This window comes from Malaclemys terrapin, chromosome 12 (genome assembly GCF_027887155.1).
Source record: "Malaclemys terrapin pileata isolate rMalTer1 chromosome 12, rMalTer1.hap1, whole genome shotgun sequence".
In the NCBI taxonomy this organism is placed as follows: domain Eukaryota; kingdom Metazoa; phylum Chordata; order Testudines; family Emydidae; genus Malaclemys; species Malaclemys terrapin.
In genome coordinates this window covers 47,595,725-47,616,033 of record NC_071516.1, presented here as the reverse complement: position 1 = coordinate 47,616,033, position 20,309 = coordinate 47,595,725, and the positions used below count along the sequence as shown (strand labels likewise).

The window sequence follows — 20,309 nt, the reverse complement described above, 5'->3', positions numbered from 1 at the left end:
TGCCTCAGTCAGTACACGGAAGGGGTCCGCTGGGGAATGAGGTGGGACACTGCAATGAAGGGGATTGTTCTCTGTAGGCCCCCTGCTCATGTATTGTGGAAGTTGGAATGTGTGTACCAGGGATAGGAGTAGATGTTGCTGCTCTCCTAATGCGTCTCAGTTTTGTTATGTCTTTGCAGCCTTCACCGGGCTCCAAAAATTATTGTTTCCCGCATGATGACTACAGCATTGGAGACATTTTCTCCTTGGTTCAGTTCTGCCACTGTGTGTCTGGGTCTTCCCTTCGGATTTGCCACGCAGTGGGCTGTTACTGCACAGGGGATGTTTTTGCATGTTTTTAGCTTCCCTTACACTCACTCTGTGTTTGCCTGACAGTGATACAGTGCTAGATATACTTGACAGGTTCCCCCACACACACTCTGAACTCTGCGGTACACAGGTGGGGACCCGCATGGAATACGCCCTAAGTTTATATTCTACCAGCCTACGTTAAAATCTTCCCCAAAGCACAAATTTCACCGTCTCCTTGGACGGTATTGCTGCCACCATGAAATGATTTACACAAAAATTCAGGGACGGGTCACTTGTAGCCCTATCCCCCCAAACCCCTTCACCCCTTTCCTGGGGAGGCTTGAGAATAGTATACCAAGCATTTGGGTAGCAATGTGAGCACAGACCAGACCCTTTGTCTTTAGGACACTGAAAATTAATCAGAAGGCAGAAGGCGGCATGACTGCCCCCCTCACAGCGACAGGCAGGCCGCCCCCAGCGGCTTGCGGCCCCAGGCAGGGGCTTGGTGCGTTGGTGCCTGGAGCCCCCCTGAGACAGAGGCTGCAGGGGGTGGGTGAGCGGCCGGCTCTGGGGAGAGGCTCAGGGACACCGGGGTTCAGGGGGTGATGTTAGTCACGTGATGCTCCCGAATCCCCTGGGCTGAACGCGGCGAGTTTTTGTCAGAGCTCAGCCTGGCGTCCCTGCACTGTGTCTCTCGCAGCGCAGTGATACCGGGCGCTGTCCTCGGGTCCCAGGGGGCTCATTTGCAGATACAGCTGGTTCTTGGCGTTGTCCCTGGTGACGGTGAATCGCCCTTTCACCGGGTCAGGGTAATCTGTGCTGCCGCCAGTGCTGCTAATCCAGGAGACCCATTCCAGCCCTTCCGCGGGGCGCTGCCGGTACCAGTACATGGTGTAGCTGCTGAAAGTGAATCCGGAGCCGGTGCAGGAGAGCCGCCTGGAGCCGCCTGTGTTCGCAGCGCCGCCCCCGGACTCCACCAGCCGCACCTGCGCCTGGGCCCCTGGGAACACACCGGGTTGGGGACATGAGAGCGGGTGGGAACAACCCCCTCGGGCCAGGTCTGGGCAAAGGCGGCAGCTTTAGCCACATTCTACTGTAAGGGGGGGGGGGACTTCTGGTCTCCCCAAAATATTTATGAGAAAAATAAAAACCCTTTGGGGGTTTTCAGCCCCCGCCTCCCAAACCAGACAAATACGTGGTATGAAGCCGAAAACTAAGTCCGTTTGTCCCAATTTATTCCCGGGGAATCTCCCCTCCCCCGCTCCAGTCAATTAATATCAATCACCCGATCAACAATCCCCCTAATTCCCCCACCTCCCTTCCAAGCACCTTTGGACGCTGCTGCGATGAAAGCAAAATGCAGCCACCACAGCATCGTCTCTGCGCGTCTGCGGCCAGTCCTCGCGCTGGGGACCGGCACGAGCTGCTCCCTGCACGGACAGAGCTTCTGTGCGAGCCGCAGGGTCAGGGGGCGGGTGGGACCGACCAGGAAACAGAGTCACTGCATGAGGATAATTTGCATAGCCCCTCCTCATTTCAAATAGCACTCAGAGAAACTCCGCCCCCGCCATTCTGAGCTATTGATTAACATCCCAGGGGTGAGGGGCTATTCTCACTCACTGGGGGGTGCTGAGTTTTCACCTGGCCAATTTTCACTATTACCTCTGACAGGGCCGGGACACCGGTGAGGTACTGCAGTTCAAGGTGCACTGAAGCCTTTGGAAGCTGGTGCCTGTGAAACCAGCTCTTTTCTTCGGGAACCCACCAATCAGGATCCGGGAGCCTAACTTCAACTTCCTACACTGGAAAAACCAGATCCCTGCCCTACTGGTCCAGTCACTGGGCTGGGTCCCAGGACACCTGGGTTTCATTCCTAGTTGGGGCAGGAGGGGGCAGCCAAGGGGGCAGGTCAGATCTGCCGGCAGCTAGTGACATCTGACCCTGTCCCCTTTGGGCTGCCGCGTGTCACAGCTCGGAATCCACCTACGTCTCCCGGGACCCAGGGTGCAACACAGAAATGCTGACCCCTCACATCCCCTAGGGGCTAGTTGGCAATCCATCTAAGTGAGGGAGCGCAGGAGAGAGCAGGGTGCTGCCCCCTAGGGGCTGGGTCAGGGAGAAGGAAGCTCGCTGCTAGCCCAGAAGGGCAGATGTGCCTCAAAGAAAACGGGGTCTGCTGCTCTCCCATGGTTCCAGCCCGAGCCCTGACCTGTCTCTGCAGCCCCACAAAAGCCGTGTGCATCACGCGCTGATGGCAGCGCTGGGGACATTGTCTCCTTGGTTCAGTTCTGTGTGTGTCTGACCCTTCCCCTGGGCTGTGCCCCGCAGCGGGCTGTGACGGCAAAGGGGATGTTTTTGTACGTGGTTAGATTCCCTGCCAGTCATTGTGTCTCTCTGGCAGTGATACACCGCCGTGTCCTCGGGTCTCAGGCCGGTCATTTGCAAATAGAGCAGGTTGTTGGGGTTGTCTCTGGAGATGGTGAATCGCCCTTTCACTGAGTGGGCATAGTCCGCGTTAGTGCTATCGGGGTTAATGTAGGAGATCCACTCTGGCGCTTTCCCGGGAGCTCGGCGGTACCAATACATCCAGTAGTTTCCAAAGGTAAATCCGGAGGCTTTACAGGAGATGCTGATAGAATCTCCTGTGGTTTTAACGCCTCCCCCAGACTCCACCAGCTGAATCTGCGAATGGACACCTGCAAAATTAAAATCTATTATTATTCATCTCAACCATCTCCACTGTAATACGGAGCTTCCCTCTGTACCCAGGCCGGGAATCACCTCTGGGAATTGCTGCCAGGAAAGCGACGGGCAGCCACAGCATCATCGTTTGGTTGTTGTGACTATTATGGAGACAATTCTGCAGGGAGCGCGCAGAGAAGCGGCGATGGGTGTGAGCTGCAGAGACACGTGTCTGGGCCGTCTCCTCTGCAGACTCAGGGACACCGGGGGTGTCTAACAGGAAATGTGGTCACTCCATTTGCATACGCTCCCGTCTTATAAATGAGAGAGAAATCGCCCGCGGTAGCGGTGTGGTAGCAGCCGGCCCAGCAGCAGTCACTTTCCCCTCCTCTCTTTGTGACTCAGTTCCCAGGGGTATAACGAGGACACAGCGAGGAATCCGTTCTCTGTCTGCTCGAATGTCTTTGTAAGTTCCTCGGGCAGAGACTGTCTCTCACTTCGTGTCTCCACTGAGCTCTAATCGCACATGGGGCCGGGACACACGGTACAAGCTGCGGGTGGGATTCCCAGTTCCCATCGCAGTAAAACTGGCGAGAGCTGCAAGAACAAATCCCTGCGCTGGTGGTGAAACTTCAGCTGCAGGCCCCTAAAATCTGGCTCCGACCTCATCTCGCTGACCCTGAGATCCGGCTAAGGTCTGTGCTGTGGGTTCTGGCGGCTACTGGCCTAGAGCTCAGTTATAAATTACTCCCATGGAGAAGCGAAGCGGGGAAAGTAACTGAAATACTTCTCCGATGGATTGTATTTACTGAGGGACAACCCGCCCTAAATTCTCAATTTCTGCAAGTCAAGCTACATTCACTGCTATGTCTGCTTCCCACAAGCTGGGTTTAGTATCACTTCTTATGAGTGCTAATTCATAGTTGGATGCTAATATTTTAATTGCATGGTTAAATGTATTAACCTTAATCTGGGATATTGCAGATTATGTACTGTCTGTATTTTGTCACTTTTAAACCAAACTTCGTACTTTGAGATAATTTAAGCCTGATACCCGGATGCAGAGACACATTTTCTTTAACCTGTGTATTAGATAATTTTAACGTTAGTTTAATTATAAATAATGATAAACTACTTTATGTCTCTAGGTTGAGGTAAGATTACACGACTCATCCGCCTTCATTGGAGGAGCTCCCAGGACTGTTGCAGAGATGCTAATAGAACTAAGACATCTCCTTCCCAGCCCAGTTCCTTGGTCCTGCCCTCTCACTGTGTCACCTCGGCCAAGTCACTTCGGACCTCTGCACCTCAGCTGCCCATCTCTAACATTCAGTTGCTTCTTCCGTGTGTCTTAGCTACTTAAATTTCTAAAAAGCAACAGAGGGTCCTGTGGCACCTTTAAGACTAACAGACACAGATGGAATACAAGCTGTCAGGAACAGTATCCCTGATGATGACACAGCACAATTTATTGCTGAGCTCTGTGACTTTATCCTCATGCACAATTATTTCAAATTTGGTGACAATATATACCTCCAGACCAGTGGCACCGCTATGGGCACCCGCATGGCCCCACAATATGCCAACATTTTTATGGCTGACCTGGAACAACGCTTCCTCAGCTCTCGTCCACTCACGCCCCTTCTCTACCTACGCTACATTGATGACATCTTCATCATCTGGACCCATGGGAAGGAGACCCTGGAAGAATTCCACCATGATTTCAACAGCTTCCACCCCACCATCAACCTCAGGCTGGACCAATCTACACGGGAGGTCCACTTCCTAGACACCACCGTACAAATAAGCGATGGCCACATTAACACCACCCTATACCGAAAACCCACCGACCGCTACGCCTACTTTCATGCCTCCAGTTTCCACCCCGTCACATCACACGATCTATCGTCTACAGCCAAGCACTGAGGTACAATCGCATCTGCTCCAACCACTCAGACAGAGACCAACACCTACAAGATCTTCACCAAGCATTCTCAAAACTACGATACCCACACAAGGAAATAAGGAAACAAATTAACAGAGCCAGACGTGTACCCAGAAGCCTCCTGCTAGAAGACAGGCACAAAAAAGAATTTCTCTTAGTGTTAAAGGTGCCACAGGACCCTCTGTTGCTTTTTACAGATTCAGACTAACACGGCTACCCCTCTGATACTTACATTTCTAAGCGTCTCATCTCCTTCGTGCAACCTACATCGTCCAAAACTATTTTTTCAGGAGGTCGGAAGCGTGTCTCCCAGTGGATCTACTTGGGCTGAGAATTCGAATTACACTGAACCGCCTTTCAGACACCTGCCCCTCTTCCGGCAGTTTGTGTCCGGATCCCGGTGCGCTCTGTTGCACGGTTGTCCCGAGAGAGCACAGAAATACATCGCCGAGACTGCCCGCTGCGCCCTGTCTATGGATAACGTGAAAGACTTCGCTCCCTTGTCCAGCTGGGACGAGAATCGAGGTGTCACCGAACCGGATTTGCGCTCCGAGCCACCGGAGTATCTGCCCAGCAGGAACAGGGGTTGTTTCCCCGGCAGCTCCTGGTACCAGTCCAGGGCGTAGCTGGTGTAGGAGGTGCTGTATTGACACCTGATCTCCACCCGCTGCCCTTCCGTGGCTGGCAGGGAAGCCGGGATCTGGGTCAGCGAGTTCCCCGCCACCGAACCTAGAAGGGGGAGAATTGGGAGGGAGTCACGGGGCGAGGAAAGTCCCATAGACAGGCCCCGGCCCCCCCGCCCGGAGCTCACCTGGGAACAGCGGCAGTGCGCAGAGACACAGACACAGAGATCCCGGCATGTCTGTAACCAGTCGGGGGAAGACAAGGAACCGCAGCCACCGATTCGACTTCTGGGGGGAAATGAAGTGCCGGGGGGTGACGGCAGCTTCTGTGTGAACGGGGGACCCGGAGCTGTGGTGGGAAAGTGTGTGTGTGTGTGTGTGTGTGTGTATTTTTGAGTGTGTTTATTCGTGCTTTTGTATGTGTGTGTGTGCCTGCCTATGTCAGTGTGTGTGTGTGTGTGTGTGTGTGTGTGTCCGCCTCTGGATTAGAATGTGTGTGCCCGTCTTATTGTGTCTGTCTCTGTGTGTGTCCCCATCTGTGTGCGCGCGCAGTCTCTCTCTCTAGCCCCTGCAACACACACAACAGTGACACTCAGCAGCGCCCTGCGCGCGATGCTGCTCCCTAGCGAAGGTGGAGCGGAGGTCACGACCGGCCAATTGTTCTAACCTCTGTCACTGTCTCTTTAAGGGGCTCAGGGCCGAGGGGCTCTGGAGTAACTGTGCCGGGCGCCTCCTTTCTGTCCCTTCTGCTGCCCCCCTGGCATCACTAGGGAGAGGCGAAGGGTAGGTGGGTCCAGGCTGGGGGCGCGGGCGGGACTCCCATGCTGGGGAAATGGGTGGGGAGAGAATGGGGGACCCTGGCAGAGGGGGGAGGGAATCGTGCTCACAGAGCCAGTGTGATCAGGCAAATATGGTGGGAACGTGGGATGGGAGGAGGTGGGGATGGAGGAACATGGAGATTCCGACAAGGAAGAGCCCGGGGAGTCCCTGAGATGGAGGAAGAGTGCAAATCCCCCACCCTCGCTTGTAAATAATAACACACTTCTTCATGCCCCTGAGATGTGGCGGCCTCCCCCTCCCCCGGTGCACAACTGGGGGGGATATGATTCATCTCCCTTCAGAACAAATAGCCTGAAAGAAGACGCTGATCAATTCTCAACTGCTATTTTTCTTACTTTGCCTATCTCTAAATTTTGATGATTTTTCGTGGAAACGGGTGTTCATCTGTTTGTCTGTGTACAAAGAAATCAGACACTTACCAACAGCTAGTGACAAAAGTCGAACCCTTCCAAGCCTAGATAGAAATAATTTCTCATCGATGTTAAGGCTAGAGGAGTCATATGCTCTCACCTCCTATTTAACACCGGCCGGAGAAGTCTAGCCAGTGACTCCGGCATCAGCCCCAATAACTTGTGGCTGGTCTTTGAGAAAGAGACGCCCCGTCTCTCTTTGAACCACTCCCTTTGCGCCCCACTCCCGGAGATGGGATGGGGGTAAGCGGGACACAGACCGGTAATGCCGGGGAAAGGCTGAGAAGAGTCTGGGAGGCGGATGTGACTCTGCGGGTGTTGGTGGGTGTTTCTGAGAGTGAGCATAAGAACGGCCCAGACCAAAGGTCCATCTAGGCCAGAGTCCTGTCTTCTGGCAGTGGCCAATGCCAGGTGCCCCAGAGGGAATGAACAGGGCCATGAGGGTGTGGATCCATCCCCTGTTGTCCAGTCCCGGCATCTGGCAATCAGAGACTGAGTGGTACTGGGGAGGGGAGTGGGAGCAGGTGGAATAGATTTGCACGTGGGGGTGTGTGACTGTGGGTGTGAGATTGTGGGTGGGGCACATTGTGGATATGGGTGTGAATATGTGGAAGTGGGGAGGTTGATACTGTGTTAGTTGGGTGTGAGTGCAGCGCTTCATTTGTAATGAAAGAGGTGTTAGGGAACAAACAACGTATTTTCTTTCACAGTTGACAGGGCGAGCCCAGAGGGGCCAGGCTCAGCCCTTGCACAGATTCAGCCAGTGTGAGTGAGTGTGACTGTTGGTGAGCTGGAGTTGTGTCTGTCTGTGAGAGGGCTCGGACTCTGTGGAAGGTGGGGTGCTGAAGTGTCGGTGTGTGTCCTACTCTCTCCGGCTGTCTGTTTCACTCTACAAGCCGATAACAAGATGATCTAAACACCCTGAGCCTGTGAACCCACCAGCTGTAGCTGGTAAAGGGAGACTGTCTGCAAACACGGGCAGGAGATTCCCAAATAATAATATAGCAACCCCCCAATCCAGGGAGCGAAGGATCTACATCCATGCACAAAGACTCCTTCACCTAAATGCTCTCACGCAAATAGGAATTAAGACCGCTCGTCACACACTCGTGGAAACATACCCACAAATGCTCTGTTTCACCAGGGAAAACTGACACACACACAAACACACACACCACTCTCATACGACCAGGACTAGCTCAGCCAGGAAATAGCCAGTCATTTGTGAGAGGGGACCCCAGAACCTCAGCTCCCCAATTTAGCTTCTCAGCAGACCGGAGAGTCTGTTGCAACCTCAGGCCTAGACTGGGGTTTCCAAAACTGCCGGACGCCTGTAACAAAGTCTCTCTCCCATTCACAAGCGCAGGTGCTTCCTCTTTCTCTCCTTCTCTCCACCTTCGTGGTGGCCTCTGACAAAGCGTCTCGTTCAAGTGACAGCGGGAGGGGGCGGACCGCAAGGGAAAAGTGAGGTGCCTTCTCTCCGGGAGGTGAAGCGTGTGGCTGGCCCCCTTTTTGTCCCAGGCCCCTTGTCTCTGTGTCACCGTGTCTCCCCTGGCGCAGTAATAGGTGGCGGTGTCTGCAGCTGTCAGCGAGCGGAGCTGCAGGGAGAACTGGTTTTTGGCGGTGTCTGCAGAGATGGTGACTCGGCCCTGGAGAGACGAGGCGTAGCTTGTACCCCCGTTATATGGATATACCCATCCCATGGATTCCAGCCCTTCTCCGGGAGGCTGACGGAGCCAGTACCAGTAGTAATACCGATTATTGATGGAGAACCCGGAGACAGCGCAGGTCAGTGTGAGGGGCTCGGAGACTTTGCCCACCCCTGGGCCGGAGGCCTCCAGCTGAAGCTGGGAAAGTGCACCTAGAAACAAGGGTGGGAGAGTCGAAAATAATCACTGAATGTGATGCCCAGAGAGCAAAGGCTTTTTCTGCCGCCCCCCGTCACAGCCACACACAGAGAGAAATGCGAACAGTCACACACAGAGACACACACAGATTCACGCGGCGCCAGGGCCAGCGCTAGGAAGACACATTTAATCATTTGTAAGGTATTAAAAGTCTCCAGTCCAGCCGCTGACCCAACGGAGCTCGGACAGCTCGGGCGAGTCGGCTGAAGTGTGTGAGCCCCGGGCTGCAAACCTCCGCCGACACCTGTAACCAATTCTAGCTCGCAGGACGCAGACACAGAAAGGTTCGCGCTCTGTGATGTGCAGGGATCGGGTATTAACCCTACATAAATAGTCCGGGAGCCCTCTAGCGGTTTTCCTTGACTTCTACTGCAGAAGCCGTAGGTAATTATCAAGTGATCCATCCTCTGTCGCCCGTTCCCAGCGTCTGGCAAACAGCTATTGATGGACCTATCCTTCATGAACTTATCGAATTCTTTCTTGAATCCTCTTAGAGTCTTGGCCTTCACAACATCCTCTGGCGAAGTGTTCCATAGGTGGACTGTGCCTTGTGTGGAAAAAAAGTTCCTTTTATTTGTTTGAAACCTGCTGCCTATTAATTTCATTAGGTGACCCCTAGTTCTTGTGTTATGAGAAGCAGTAAATAACACTTCCCTATTTACTTTCTCCATGCTTGTGTGGATGCTTTTCCTCTCACACACACTGTCTCTGTTTGTGTCTCTTTCTCTTTCCCCCTCATGCCCTGCTTGTGATCTTGGTTGGGATTTCCAAAGCTGCGTAAGGGACTCAAATCCCAATAAAACCCCAAAGGGAGTCAGACTCCTAGCTCCTTTCTCCTCCTTTGAAATCTCCAGTCCCCTTCTTCTCTGTTCCCCACCAATTCTTCATCTATCACTCATCTAGACACTGGAGAGGTTAAAAAATTCCAGTTTTCTTGATTCTTTAGAACAACAGATCTCCTATGGCTCTAGGAAGGGTTTTCTCATGCGAAAAACTGATTAACACTCGCCTATGTTTGTTGTATGTTTTGTATCCGGAGCCTTTAAAATAAAATGTGTACCCCTAAAAAGAGTTGCAAGTGAATTTAAATAAACATTCAACATCACATGTAGATTCTGTCGCGTTTGGTTAGTGCTTGTTGCGAAGTGTTTGTTAACTGATTTCTGTGTGTTGGGAATTGATTGGTTTGTTGTCCATTGTGGTTTTGGTGTGTTTATTGATTAGCTGCTTTGGTGCTTACTTTGGGATTTATTTGTTGCGTTGTTGTTGTTGTTGGGGGTGGGGTGGGTTTGCTTTTTTCTTGATTTGCTATTGTTGTTTCCTCTCAACTGTCTGCACCGTTCAACAGCAAAACAATCCCTTCTTCCCTTCCTGCTGCATTTCCCTCCCTGGGACTCTCTATCGGCCTGCATGGGCCCAGTTATCATTTTAAGACGCTCCCTTTTTGTCCCAGACCTCCCTGTGCCCGTGTCACTGTGTAGCTCCGGGCGCAGTAATAGGTCGCAGTGTCTGCAGCTGTCAGCGAGCGGAGCTGCAGGGAGAACTGGTTCTTGGCGGTGTCTGCAGAGATGGTGGTTCTGTCCTGGAGGGACGGGGCGTAGGGCGTGTCCCCATCCCAGTATATCAGACCCAGCCACTCCGGTCCTTTCCCTGGGACCTGCCGATACCAATGCCCTCTAAAGCCACTAGTTGTGATGGATTCACCAGAGACAGCGCAGGTGAGTGAGAGGGACTCCGAGCTCTTCCCCACCCCAGGGCCAGAGGCCACCAGCTGCAGCTGGGCAAACGCCCCTAGAGAGAAGGATGGGAGACTTCAAATAAACATTTAACCAGCTGCTCCCGGCAATGAACGACCCCCTGCTCTATCCCCGCCATGCAAACATTGCCCCAGAGATACACTCACCTGGTGCCAGGGTCAGGGCAGCGAGGAAATAGTTCAGCATTTTTAAGAGGATATAAAATACCAACAAATCTCTCCACTTCAACCTCTGAGCTAACAGCCCCCTGAAATCTCTGGTGGGGCTCTGACAATCACAGGGCCAGAGCTGTTCACACGCCTGTAACTAACACTCCACTCCCACGCACCCAGCTCCACTGACTCCGGATCTCTCTCTCCCACCCTTTGTGTGCATGCCAGTCTCTTCCCTCACAGACTTAGTCTCTGTCTCTCTGTGTATGGCTTCCCGCGAGCCTCTCTAGCCTTGTCCTCACTAGTTACAAAAAGTGCTATTTAACCACGTGTTAGCTAACATGTGCTGCTAATCTCCTCATGTAGACGAGGCTTTTTGTAGTTTTCACTTCAGCTGGCTGTTAACCCCAGTCCCCCCGCTCCCCCGCAGTCTTTATGTCCACCCATTAATAAGAATGAAAACCACATACTTCCTTGTCCACACTAAACACACACACCCCTCCTGTCTCTTCTGTCGCTTCACAAATACACAATCCTCCCTTCGCTAAGCTATTGATTGGGCATGTTGAGAAATTGCAATTTGCTTGCTGCTGTCAAATAAATCATCTCCCATTTTCATGTTAAAAAGTGTGTGGGGGGGCATTGTTTGTTACAAGTTCTCTCTCTCTCAAGCTGTGTCCCTAAAAATCTACGAGTGAATTAAAGGAAACACGGGGACCCCTGTCAGTACAGTGTGTTACTGCTGGTTAGAAAGTGCCGGGGTGTGTTTGAAGGGTTTTGTTCATTGGCGTATTTTATTATGTTTGTTTTGATTATTCTCATTTGACTCCCCTTCATTTCTGACAGCACCCCCGGATTTCACCAACTGCATCTGGGACTGGGCACCTGATGGAAAATCCACAATGATCATTGTTCATACCTATGGACTCTCAGTAGGGCGAAAAGGGTCATATAAGCAACAGAGAAAGAAAGATAAGTTGCTAGCTAATAGAGTGGAGGGAAGTATAGATGGAGAGAGAGAATACAATAGAGGGGAAATTGCAGATGGATTGAGAGATAATACAGTGAAAAAAACAATGGATGAATAGCTAGTGGAGGATTAGAAATATAGAAACACATAAGCTAATAAGAACGGGACATTGTATAGATTCGACTGTGAGAAAGAAAGAAAGAAGGAAAGAAATGCATGGATTAGATAGATAGATAAGGAGATTTATACAGACAGACAGAAATAGACACAGTACAATTAAAAACACATACTCTGAATGTTCCCTGTATTTTCAGACATTTTCTCACCTTTCCAAGCTGCTAAAACGAACACAAACTGTACCCACACTGGCATTGCTCGCTGAGCTGGCGGGGAACGTCTCCCTGTCAGGATAAAGGGGCGGGGGGGGGAGGAGCTAACCCTTAACTGCACAAACAAAATGCGCTGCCGCTTCTGCCTATCGCAGCCTCTGAAACGCGGCTGCCGGGTTTGGAAGGCAAACGAAGTCACCCCCCTTCCCACACCACACCCTGCCCGGGAAAGGGGCGGAGACTCCGGTCTGAGGGTCTCAGGGCGCCCCGGGAACAGGGCAGGTTATTGTGAGGTTCTTACATCGACCCGAAGTGTGTCGGGCGCTACAGGGGACAAGCGCAAACCCAGGTCTCTGCTCCCAGCACCTCACAGCCGAGACCCCGGCGAGAAATACCACAGCGAAGCCTGAGACCGGCCTGCTGCAAACCTCCCGCGGGAAGCAAACGCTGCTCCGGCTTCGTGAGCAATGGTCTCTGGGTGTCGGAAGAGGCTTTGGGATTCCCCTGGTAACTATCTCCCCTAGGACACAAAGGGCCGCGCATCGCAGGGGAATAAAGTCTCACATCCGGGCTAGAAGTCAGGCTGCCCCCACGCGGCCCAGTCTTTATAATCCGCTCCTTCACACGCGGTAAACCTTGCTCAGGTTTGGCGCCCCCCGGAAAAGCCGCAGAGGCGGGCTGGGATTGCAAACCCACCGGGTTTGAGTTTCGGTCCCTTCTGTAACCCGGAGGGATGCGCCTCTCTCAGCTGGTCTCTCCCTCGGCCTCCAACTGCCCTGAACGTCCCTGTGAATTCACCCCACCCTTTTTGTCCCAACCGCCCTGTGTCCGTGTCGCTGTGCCTCTCTCCTGGCGCAGTGGTAGGTCGCGGTGTCCGCAGCTCTCAGGGACAGCAGCTGCAGGGAGACCTGGTTCTTGGCGGTGTCTCTGGAGATGGTGAGGCGGTTCCGGAGAGACTGGGCCGGGAACGGAGTCCCGGACCGGGTGATAACGCCCAGGTATTCTAGTCCTGCCTCTGGAGACGCCGGGACCCGGTACCACAGGTAATCCCTGCTCGCTATCGATTCCCCGGAGACAGCGCAGGTCAGAGTGCGGGGCTCAGAGACCTTCCCCACCCCAGGGCCGGACTCCACCAGCCGCACCTGGGAAAGGGCACCTGAAACAGAGGGGGGAGAATCTAAACTTCCCATGGAGCCCCCCCCCACCTGTCCCGGGACCTGCCCCCTCAGTGCTCACCTGGAAAGCCAGAGAGCACGCAAAGAACCAACCACCAACCTGGCATGTCTGGGGGGGGGAGGGAGGGGGGAGCCAATGAGCCCCACAGCCACCGATGCAGCTTCTCGGGGAGACAAATGCCTGGGAAAGGACAGCAGCGGCCACCCTGTGTGTGTGAGTCGGGAGAGGAGGGTGTGAGGGGAACAGTGACTCTCTCAGTGTGGCTGTGGTCATGCGCGGGTGTGAAATTCTGTGGAGGTGGTTCTCCCTCTCTTCCGTTCTCCCCCCATCTTTGTGAGTGTTTGCATCTTTCTGCTACTTATCTACCCATCTCATACATCCCTCTCTCTACCCAATACACATAATCTAATCTATCTATCCCCATCCACCCCCTCTATATATCTATCGATCGATCCACCCTGTACACACCAAACACGGGCTCATACATCCCCTATACAAGCCTCTCTCTCCTCCAGAAATGGCTGCAGCTCAGGAGAGCGGGGCAGACCCGGACCGGGCTGTGTCACTCTCCTCCCCGCTGTATGCCCCGCAGTTTGGTATCCCCGGAGGGTGGGAGGGGGATGTCCTAGGATGTCACAGAGACAAGGGGCTGAGATAACATCTTTGATTGGACCAACATCTGTTGGTGAGAGCGAGAAGCTGTGGAGCCCCAGCGAGCTCTTCCCGGGGTCTCTCCCCTGCTGCGGTTCTCAGGCTGGGCTCGGCACTGCCCTGGCACTCGGCAGAGTTGCTGGGTCCCTGTCGGGCCCGGGATATTGCAGAGCCAAGGTGGGCGAGGGGATTTCTTGTATTCGGTGTCTCGCTCGCGAACAGAAGTCGGTCCGGTAAAAGAGATGGCCTCCCCACCTTGTCCCTCGCAGAGGGGGGCTGAGAGAGGGGACAAGCCAGGCGGGTTCAGCCCACTCCCCGTGGCGGGGCATAGGGGTTCCCCCCTTTCTGTCCGAGGGCTCCCTGTCTGTGTGTCTCTGTGTCTCTCCAGGCGCAGTAATAGGTGGCGGTGTCCGCAGCTGTCAGCGAGTGGAGCAGCAGGGAGAACTGGTTCTTGGAGGAATCGGCGGAGAGGGTTATTCGGCCTTGGAGAGACCGGGCGTAGTCTAAGCGCCACTGCGAGTTGTACCAGTCAATCTCTCCCAGCCAGTCCAGCCCTCCCCGGGGGAGCTGCCGGTACCAATCCCAGTAATCAGCAGTGACGGAGCCACCCGAGACCGCGCAGGTGAGTGTGAGGGGCTCGGAGACCTGCCGCAGCCCAGGGCCGGACGCCGCCAGCTGCACCTGGGAACGGGCACCTGGAAACATGAATAAATTAATAAACCAATGGGCCCAGCGAGCAAAGAGTCTCCCGCACTCACCCTATATCCCCCCAACCCCAGTACTCACCTGGGGCCAGAGATACGTAAGATCCAGGCCTGATTGACCAACACTTCAAAAAGGAAGTGACATCATTCCTTTAATAGTCAGCCGCGCCACGTGATCCTACAGCTTTTACCAACAGCTAGAAAAAATATAGTGTTTGCGCCTTTTCCATAAGAAGCAAATAATTCTAGGTCTGAGTCATCAATCAGGCTGTCAGAGTTCCTGGCTACTAGGAGGGATAATGAGAATTTGGAGGACGGAGTTTGATGGTAATTGCAGACATACCGAGGGTTGCAGAGTTTCTCTCTGGTAATTCCAGGGTCAGGGACATGCGGTGCTTGGTTTGGAACAGGAAACGCAGCTAAGCAGCCTACATCTCCTGTAACTTGATAGCCGAGTGTCAATTCCAACTGACAAGAAGGAGGAGGAGGGTATTCCAACACCCCCTTTGCAAGATCAGCACGTCCCCAAATGTTGTGTCTCTTTCTTGTTCTGCCCATGTTGAGTATGCAGCCAGAGACATATCGCTGAGGGACGAGGACTTGTCTAGAAACCCGGGTCCTCCTGTGCTACCACTGAGTGGGCCGGTATCAATGCTTTGTACTACAGAATGACAAGGCCACTTCTCCTGCCTTTGCCATTACAAAGTGCTCTCGTGAGCGAATGACCAAGCACCCAGTGCTGTGAACCTTGAGATCTCCTAGCAGGGAAAGGGGTGGGGGGAATCCCTAAAGCATCTTTAACTAATAATGTATCTCCCGTCCAGTGTGGAACCTTCTGTTCCACCACCAGGGATCAATGAAGGGGCAGCGTCGGATATTCCAGCAGCCAATGCAGGTCACACGTTGATTGGGGGACACAAAAGAGAATCAGTGCTGCCCTCTAGTGGTATGTAGTAGGATAGAAGACTCACAGTAACAACTCAGTTGTCAGGATGTGTATTACAGACTAGGAGTGCTGGCCCCTACTGGCAGGGATCGGGTCAGCAGGTGCACACTGGTCACCCAGATGAAGGTGAGTGCTAGGAGGTGCATTGCACAAATCTGAAAATTACAACTCTGCTGAAGACTTGGGTGGTGGGGTCAAAGTCGTGCTATAGGATAAAAGCTTTGTTTTTTTCCTTCAATTTTTTACACAGGTAGGAAATTACATAAAAAAACTAGTGTAAAAGAACATTAAGGTGGCAAAGTCAAGCCCTCAAAAGATAGGAGATGCCAGAGCTAAGGTTGTCCATGCAATTTTAACTCTGTCCCCTGGTCGGTAATGACACAAGACTTCACACACTATTTTTTCCACAGGACCCCTGCCTCAGTCAGTGCACAGAAGGGACCCGCTGGGGCATGAGGTGGGACCGGGCAATGAAGGGGACTGTTGTCTGTAGGCCCCTTGCCCATGTGTTGCGGAAGTTGGAATGTGTGTCCCGGGGATAGGAGTAGCGGCTGCAGATCTTCTAATGCGTCTCAGCCTTGGCGTGTCTGTGCAGCCTTCACCGGGCTCCAAAAATTATAGTTTTCTGGGCGATGACTACAGCCCTGGGGACATTTTCTCCTTGATTCAGTTCTGTCACTGTGTGTGTCTGGCCCTTCCCTTGGGATGTGCCCCGCAGCAGGCTGTGACTACACAGGGGATGTTTTTGCATGTGGTTAGCTTCCCTTCCACTCACTGTGTGTCTGCCTGACAGTGATAAACCTCTGTGTCCTCGGGTCTCAGGCCGGTCATTTGCAAATACAGCAGGTTGTTGGGGTTGTCTCTGGAGATCGTGAATCACCCTTTCACCGACTCAGCGTATCTCTTGTCGGTTCCGGCCCAATAGCTAATGCCGGACACCCACGCGGGTCCTTTCCCAGGAGCCTGTCGGTACCAGTGCATCCAGAGTCACTAAAGGTGAACCCGGAGGCTTTTCACGAGATGTTGATAGAATCTCCTGCGATGTTCACGTCTCCCCCAGACTCCAGCAGCTGAACCTGTGATTGGGCCCCTGAGGACATAACAGAGAACAGTCTTACCCTTGTTCACCATGACACTGAGCTCCCTGGGCCTAGTCAAGCCAACTTACCTTGGGGCAGTGCCGCCATGAAAGCAACATGCAGCCAGAGGAGCATCTTCTTCTGCTTAGTCTGGAGAAAATTCCGCACGGGGACTTGTGGGTTTTCACTGCAGAGACATGGGGCTGCAGCTTTTGTCTTCTGCAGAGTCACAGACACGGGGGGAGCCCTTTTATTTGAATGCATTGCTGGACTAACAGCATGTGCCAAGGAAGGACAGACACCACTTGGCTGCTGTTCCCCACCTGTCTGCATCGAAGAAGAAGATGGGGAAGGGGGGAGGTGTGTGCTAAACTGGGGTTAAAATAGCCCCGAAGTTCTGCAAACTCGGGTTAGCAACTTGAGTTAAAGCCCACAGGGGAGACTGGGCTTCAGCCGAAATTCACTAATCACAGATAAGAACTCGCTTGTTTTATTTGATTTGACTGAACTGAAACCAACATACCCAGTGTGGTCCGAACAGCTGGAGCGATGACAAGATTTTAAAGATATGCATCTGTCACACACAGAGAGACGGGGGAAACCCAAGCCCATAGATCACACTGAGACAGCGCTTAGCAATCAGTAGCTACCCTGTCCTGACAGCAGCCCTGTGAACTACAATACTCACCTACAAGCGGGTGGGGGAGGTCGCGTGGCCTGCAATGAGCAGGAGGCCAGACAGGGGTTCTCAGGCTGTTTTTTGCTGGGGCCCCTTTGAAAATATTTCAGGCTGTGATGCCATCCCCTCTCCCTCCCCCCCCCCCCCAAAAAAAGCGATAGCAAATTACTGGATATATTCAGAGGAGCATACCCATGGTATTTTGCCAGCCTTGTTTCTGCGCTGCTACTGAATTCTCCAGTCCCATTTGGATAATATGGACATTGGACTATAACCTATGGACTAATTCTGAAAAAAACTCTTTGCCCCTACAAGGCTCACCATCTCTAATATGAACCTGATCTCAGAACTGTGCTCATCTCTGTAGGTATGCTGATCTTTTCACCAATACTCTCTCTGTCTCTCTCTTTTCTTTTTGAATAAATTTTAGTTTAGTGAATAAGAATTAGATGCAAGCGTGTATTTGGGTAAGATCTAGACCATTCATTAACCTGGTAATTTGTCCAATCCTTTGGGATTGATAGATTTTTTTATAAAATGAATAAGATTTTTAGTAATCTCATCATATTTGACTTGGGTGTCTGGATGGAGGCTTGAGGCTCCATTAATTTAAGGGAACTGTTTTTTGGGTTGTGGTAACCAGTAAGGGATTATAGAAGCTGTGTTGTGGTGGCTTAGATTCACCAAGTACTGGAATATCTAGCAATTTTGGGGATTGTCTACCCCATTCTTATCCTAATTGAGTATTTTCAGTGTGTCTCCCCGTGACTCCGGGTCACAGCAGGTTCCCCTGAATTCTCCCGGGTACTTTAGGGCAGCTTAGACGGTTTCCATTTCAGACGCCGACAGCGTTGCTGCTGAACCCACCAGAGTCCAGGTCAGTTCCCTGCTCTGAGACCCGGGTGTCTGGGGTCATATCCCTGCCAGGGCTGGCTCTAGGGTTTTTGCAGCCCCAAGCAAAAAAAAAAAAAAAAAAAAAAAAAAAATGCTGGTGGCCCCCTCCCCCCTTTTTTGGCTTTTACACATGTTTCCATATTGGGGAAATAATCGCAGAATATAATCACACATCAGCATGTTTAGCTGACTCTGTTGCTGCAAATTTCAGAGCAGAGAGGCCAAGGAAAATCTTTAGCTCCTCTTTGAGCTGAAATAAAACAGTGCAATTAGTCAAACTGATCTTGGGAGTTGCATGCAGGTGTCACCGAGTCCCCAGGCGATGCTCTGGAACTGCTCCCCACAAAGCCAGTCAGGACTTTGGGGAGCCTCCTCTCCCTCAGAGCAGACCGTCTTCAGGGCAAGAAGTTCACATGGCTTCACCTCCTGGGTCTCTCCTGGGAGCATTCAGCATATGCCCCTCCATGCACTTCCCACAGCGAGTCCACCCAGGCGGGGTCCTGGGGAAGCCAAAGGGTTCTGCACCCCCCCACTTCGCAGTCAGACGTGACTTTCAGCCAGCCAGTAAAACAGAAGTTTATTAGATGACAGGAACATGGTCTAAAACAGAGCTTGTAGGTCCAGCGAACGGGACCCCTCTGCCTGGTCCATTCTGGGGCCCAGCGAGGCAGACCCCCATCTGCCCTCCCTTCCAGTCCCCAGCCAGCTCCAAACTCCAACCCCCATCCAGGCCCTCCTTCTCTGGGCTTTGTCTCTTTCCAGGGCCAGGAGGTCACCTGATCCCTTTGTCTCCAACACCTTCAGTTGGCACCTTTACAGAGGAGGGGCCCAGGCCATCAGTTGCTAGGAGATAGAGTGTTGGGCATTTATGTACACGGGCCCTTTGCTCTGCAGCAACCATACACCCTTATCCCACCACCTAGATACTTAAGAACTGCATAGGGGAAACTGAGGAAAACATTAAGAACAGTCCCACTTCGTCACAGCAGGCTGATACGAACATCTAGGAAAATCAAAACTGTTAAAACTCAGTGATATTTCACTTGTTAAACAACATGTGTCACTTACTCTGAAGAAAAAAAATAGGAAAAAGGCTCATAGAAAATTAAATTGCTCCAGGAAAAAAAAAATTCAACTCCCCCAAGGAACAGAAAGTGAGATCCTTTATTACTATACATTGATCTGTCAATGCCACTCACGGAAAGTCTGAGCGATCAAGCTGCAGCAAACATACGATGGTTACAGAGATCTAACCAATGTTAAAATTAGTCAAGTTGAAAAGTTCAGCAGCCAGTGGCTGCAGGGACAGCTGCCCCACACCTCTTTCTGCTGTCAGCATGGGGCTGGGAAACAAGGCTGAAATTGACCCTGTGCCAAGAAGAGTTGAGCAAGGAAAACCCATAGTAACGTTCAACCTTAAACCGCAAAGGAAAAAAAAGGAAAAGGGGGGGGGGGGAGAAGAGGGAGGCAACAGGGTGGCTGACTGTGCTGCTGCGCTGGGAGTGTGTGTGTGTGGGGGGGGGGGGGCATTAGCCAGGTCCAGCCATGGAGAGCCCAGTCCTATCCTGTGTCCTTTGTCCGGGTGATGGGAATATCAGGGAGGCAAAGGCCTGTCCAGAAAGGCTCTGCGGAGGAGCGGAGCAGCAGCTAGGGCCACCAGGGAAAGCTCTGGGGGAAGCGGAGAGAAGCAAGGGCAGCCAGCAGCCGCCCGGCTCCATGGAAGGGAGCGCATCAGCTGGGGACGAGGAGAGCAGGGGTGGGGAAAGCGCCGCGCTCCCTTTGCAAGCTCCCAGCGGTTTCAGCTCCTCCTTGTGCTTCGGTTCACCCGGGGCGGGGGACAAAGCCCCGCAGCAGGATCCCGGAGCAGCCTCCTCCTGCAGCGGGTGGGGAAGAGCCAGCGGGAGATTAACAAGGTGCGTCCGAGCCTGAGGCGGGAGGAGGCGACATCGCCCGGCCGCCCCCTGGCACTTACTGTCCACAGGCTGGAGCGCAGCCCTGGAGCCCGCAGCAGCTGGTCTCGGAGGAGCCAGACCTGGTGATCGAAGTGTCTGGCCGGCGGATCCGAGCCCACCAGTCGGTGCTGGCGGCCACGTCCCCGGACATCCTGCGGGTGAAGGGGGTGAGCTACGGGCACTGCGCCTGCTCATGGACACGGCCGGCATGGGCGAGGTGCGCCACGACAACCTGGCCGAGGTGGTGAGCGGCGCCCGCGTGCTGCAGATGTCCTGCACCCTGCACTGCGCGGCTGAGGCCATGCGGGCCCAGCTGCGCCTC

General features: G+C 53.0%; 1 gene segment (V, D, J or C); it reads right to left on the bottom strand.

The window, feature by feature from the left end:
• Positions 1-781: 781 nt before the first annotated feature.
• On the bottom strand, positions 782-1,703 carry LOC128846519 (Ig heavy chain V region 914-like). The segment is given in 2 exon segments: positions 782-1,291; positions 1,621-1,703. Coding segments are annotated over 2 exon segments (387 nt in total).
• Positions 1,704-20,309: the final 18,606 nt, after the last annotated feature.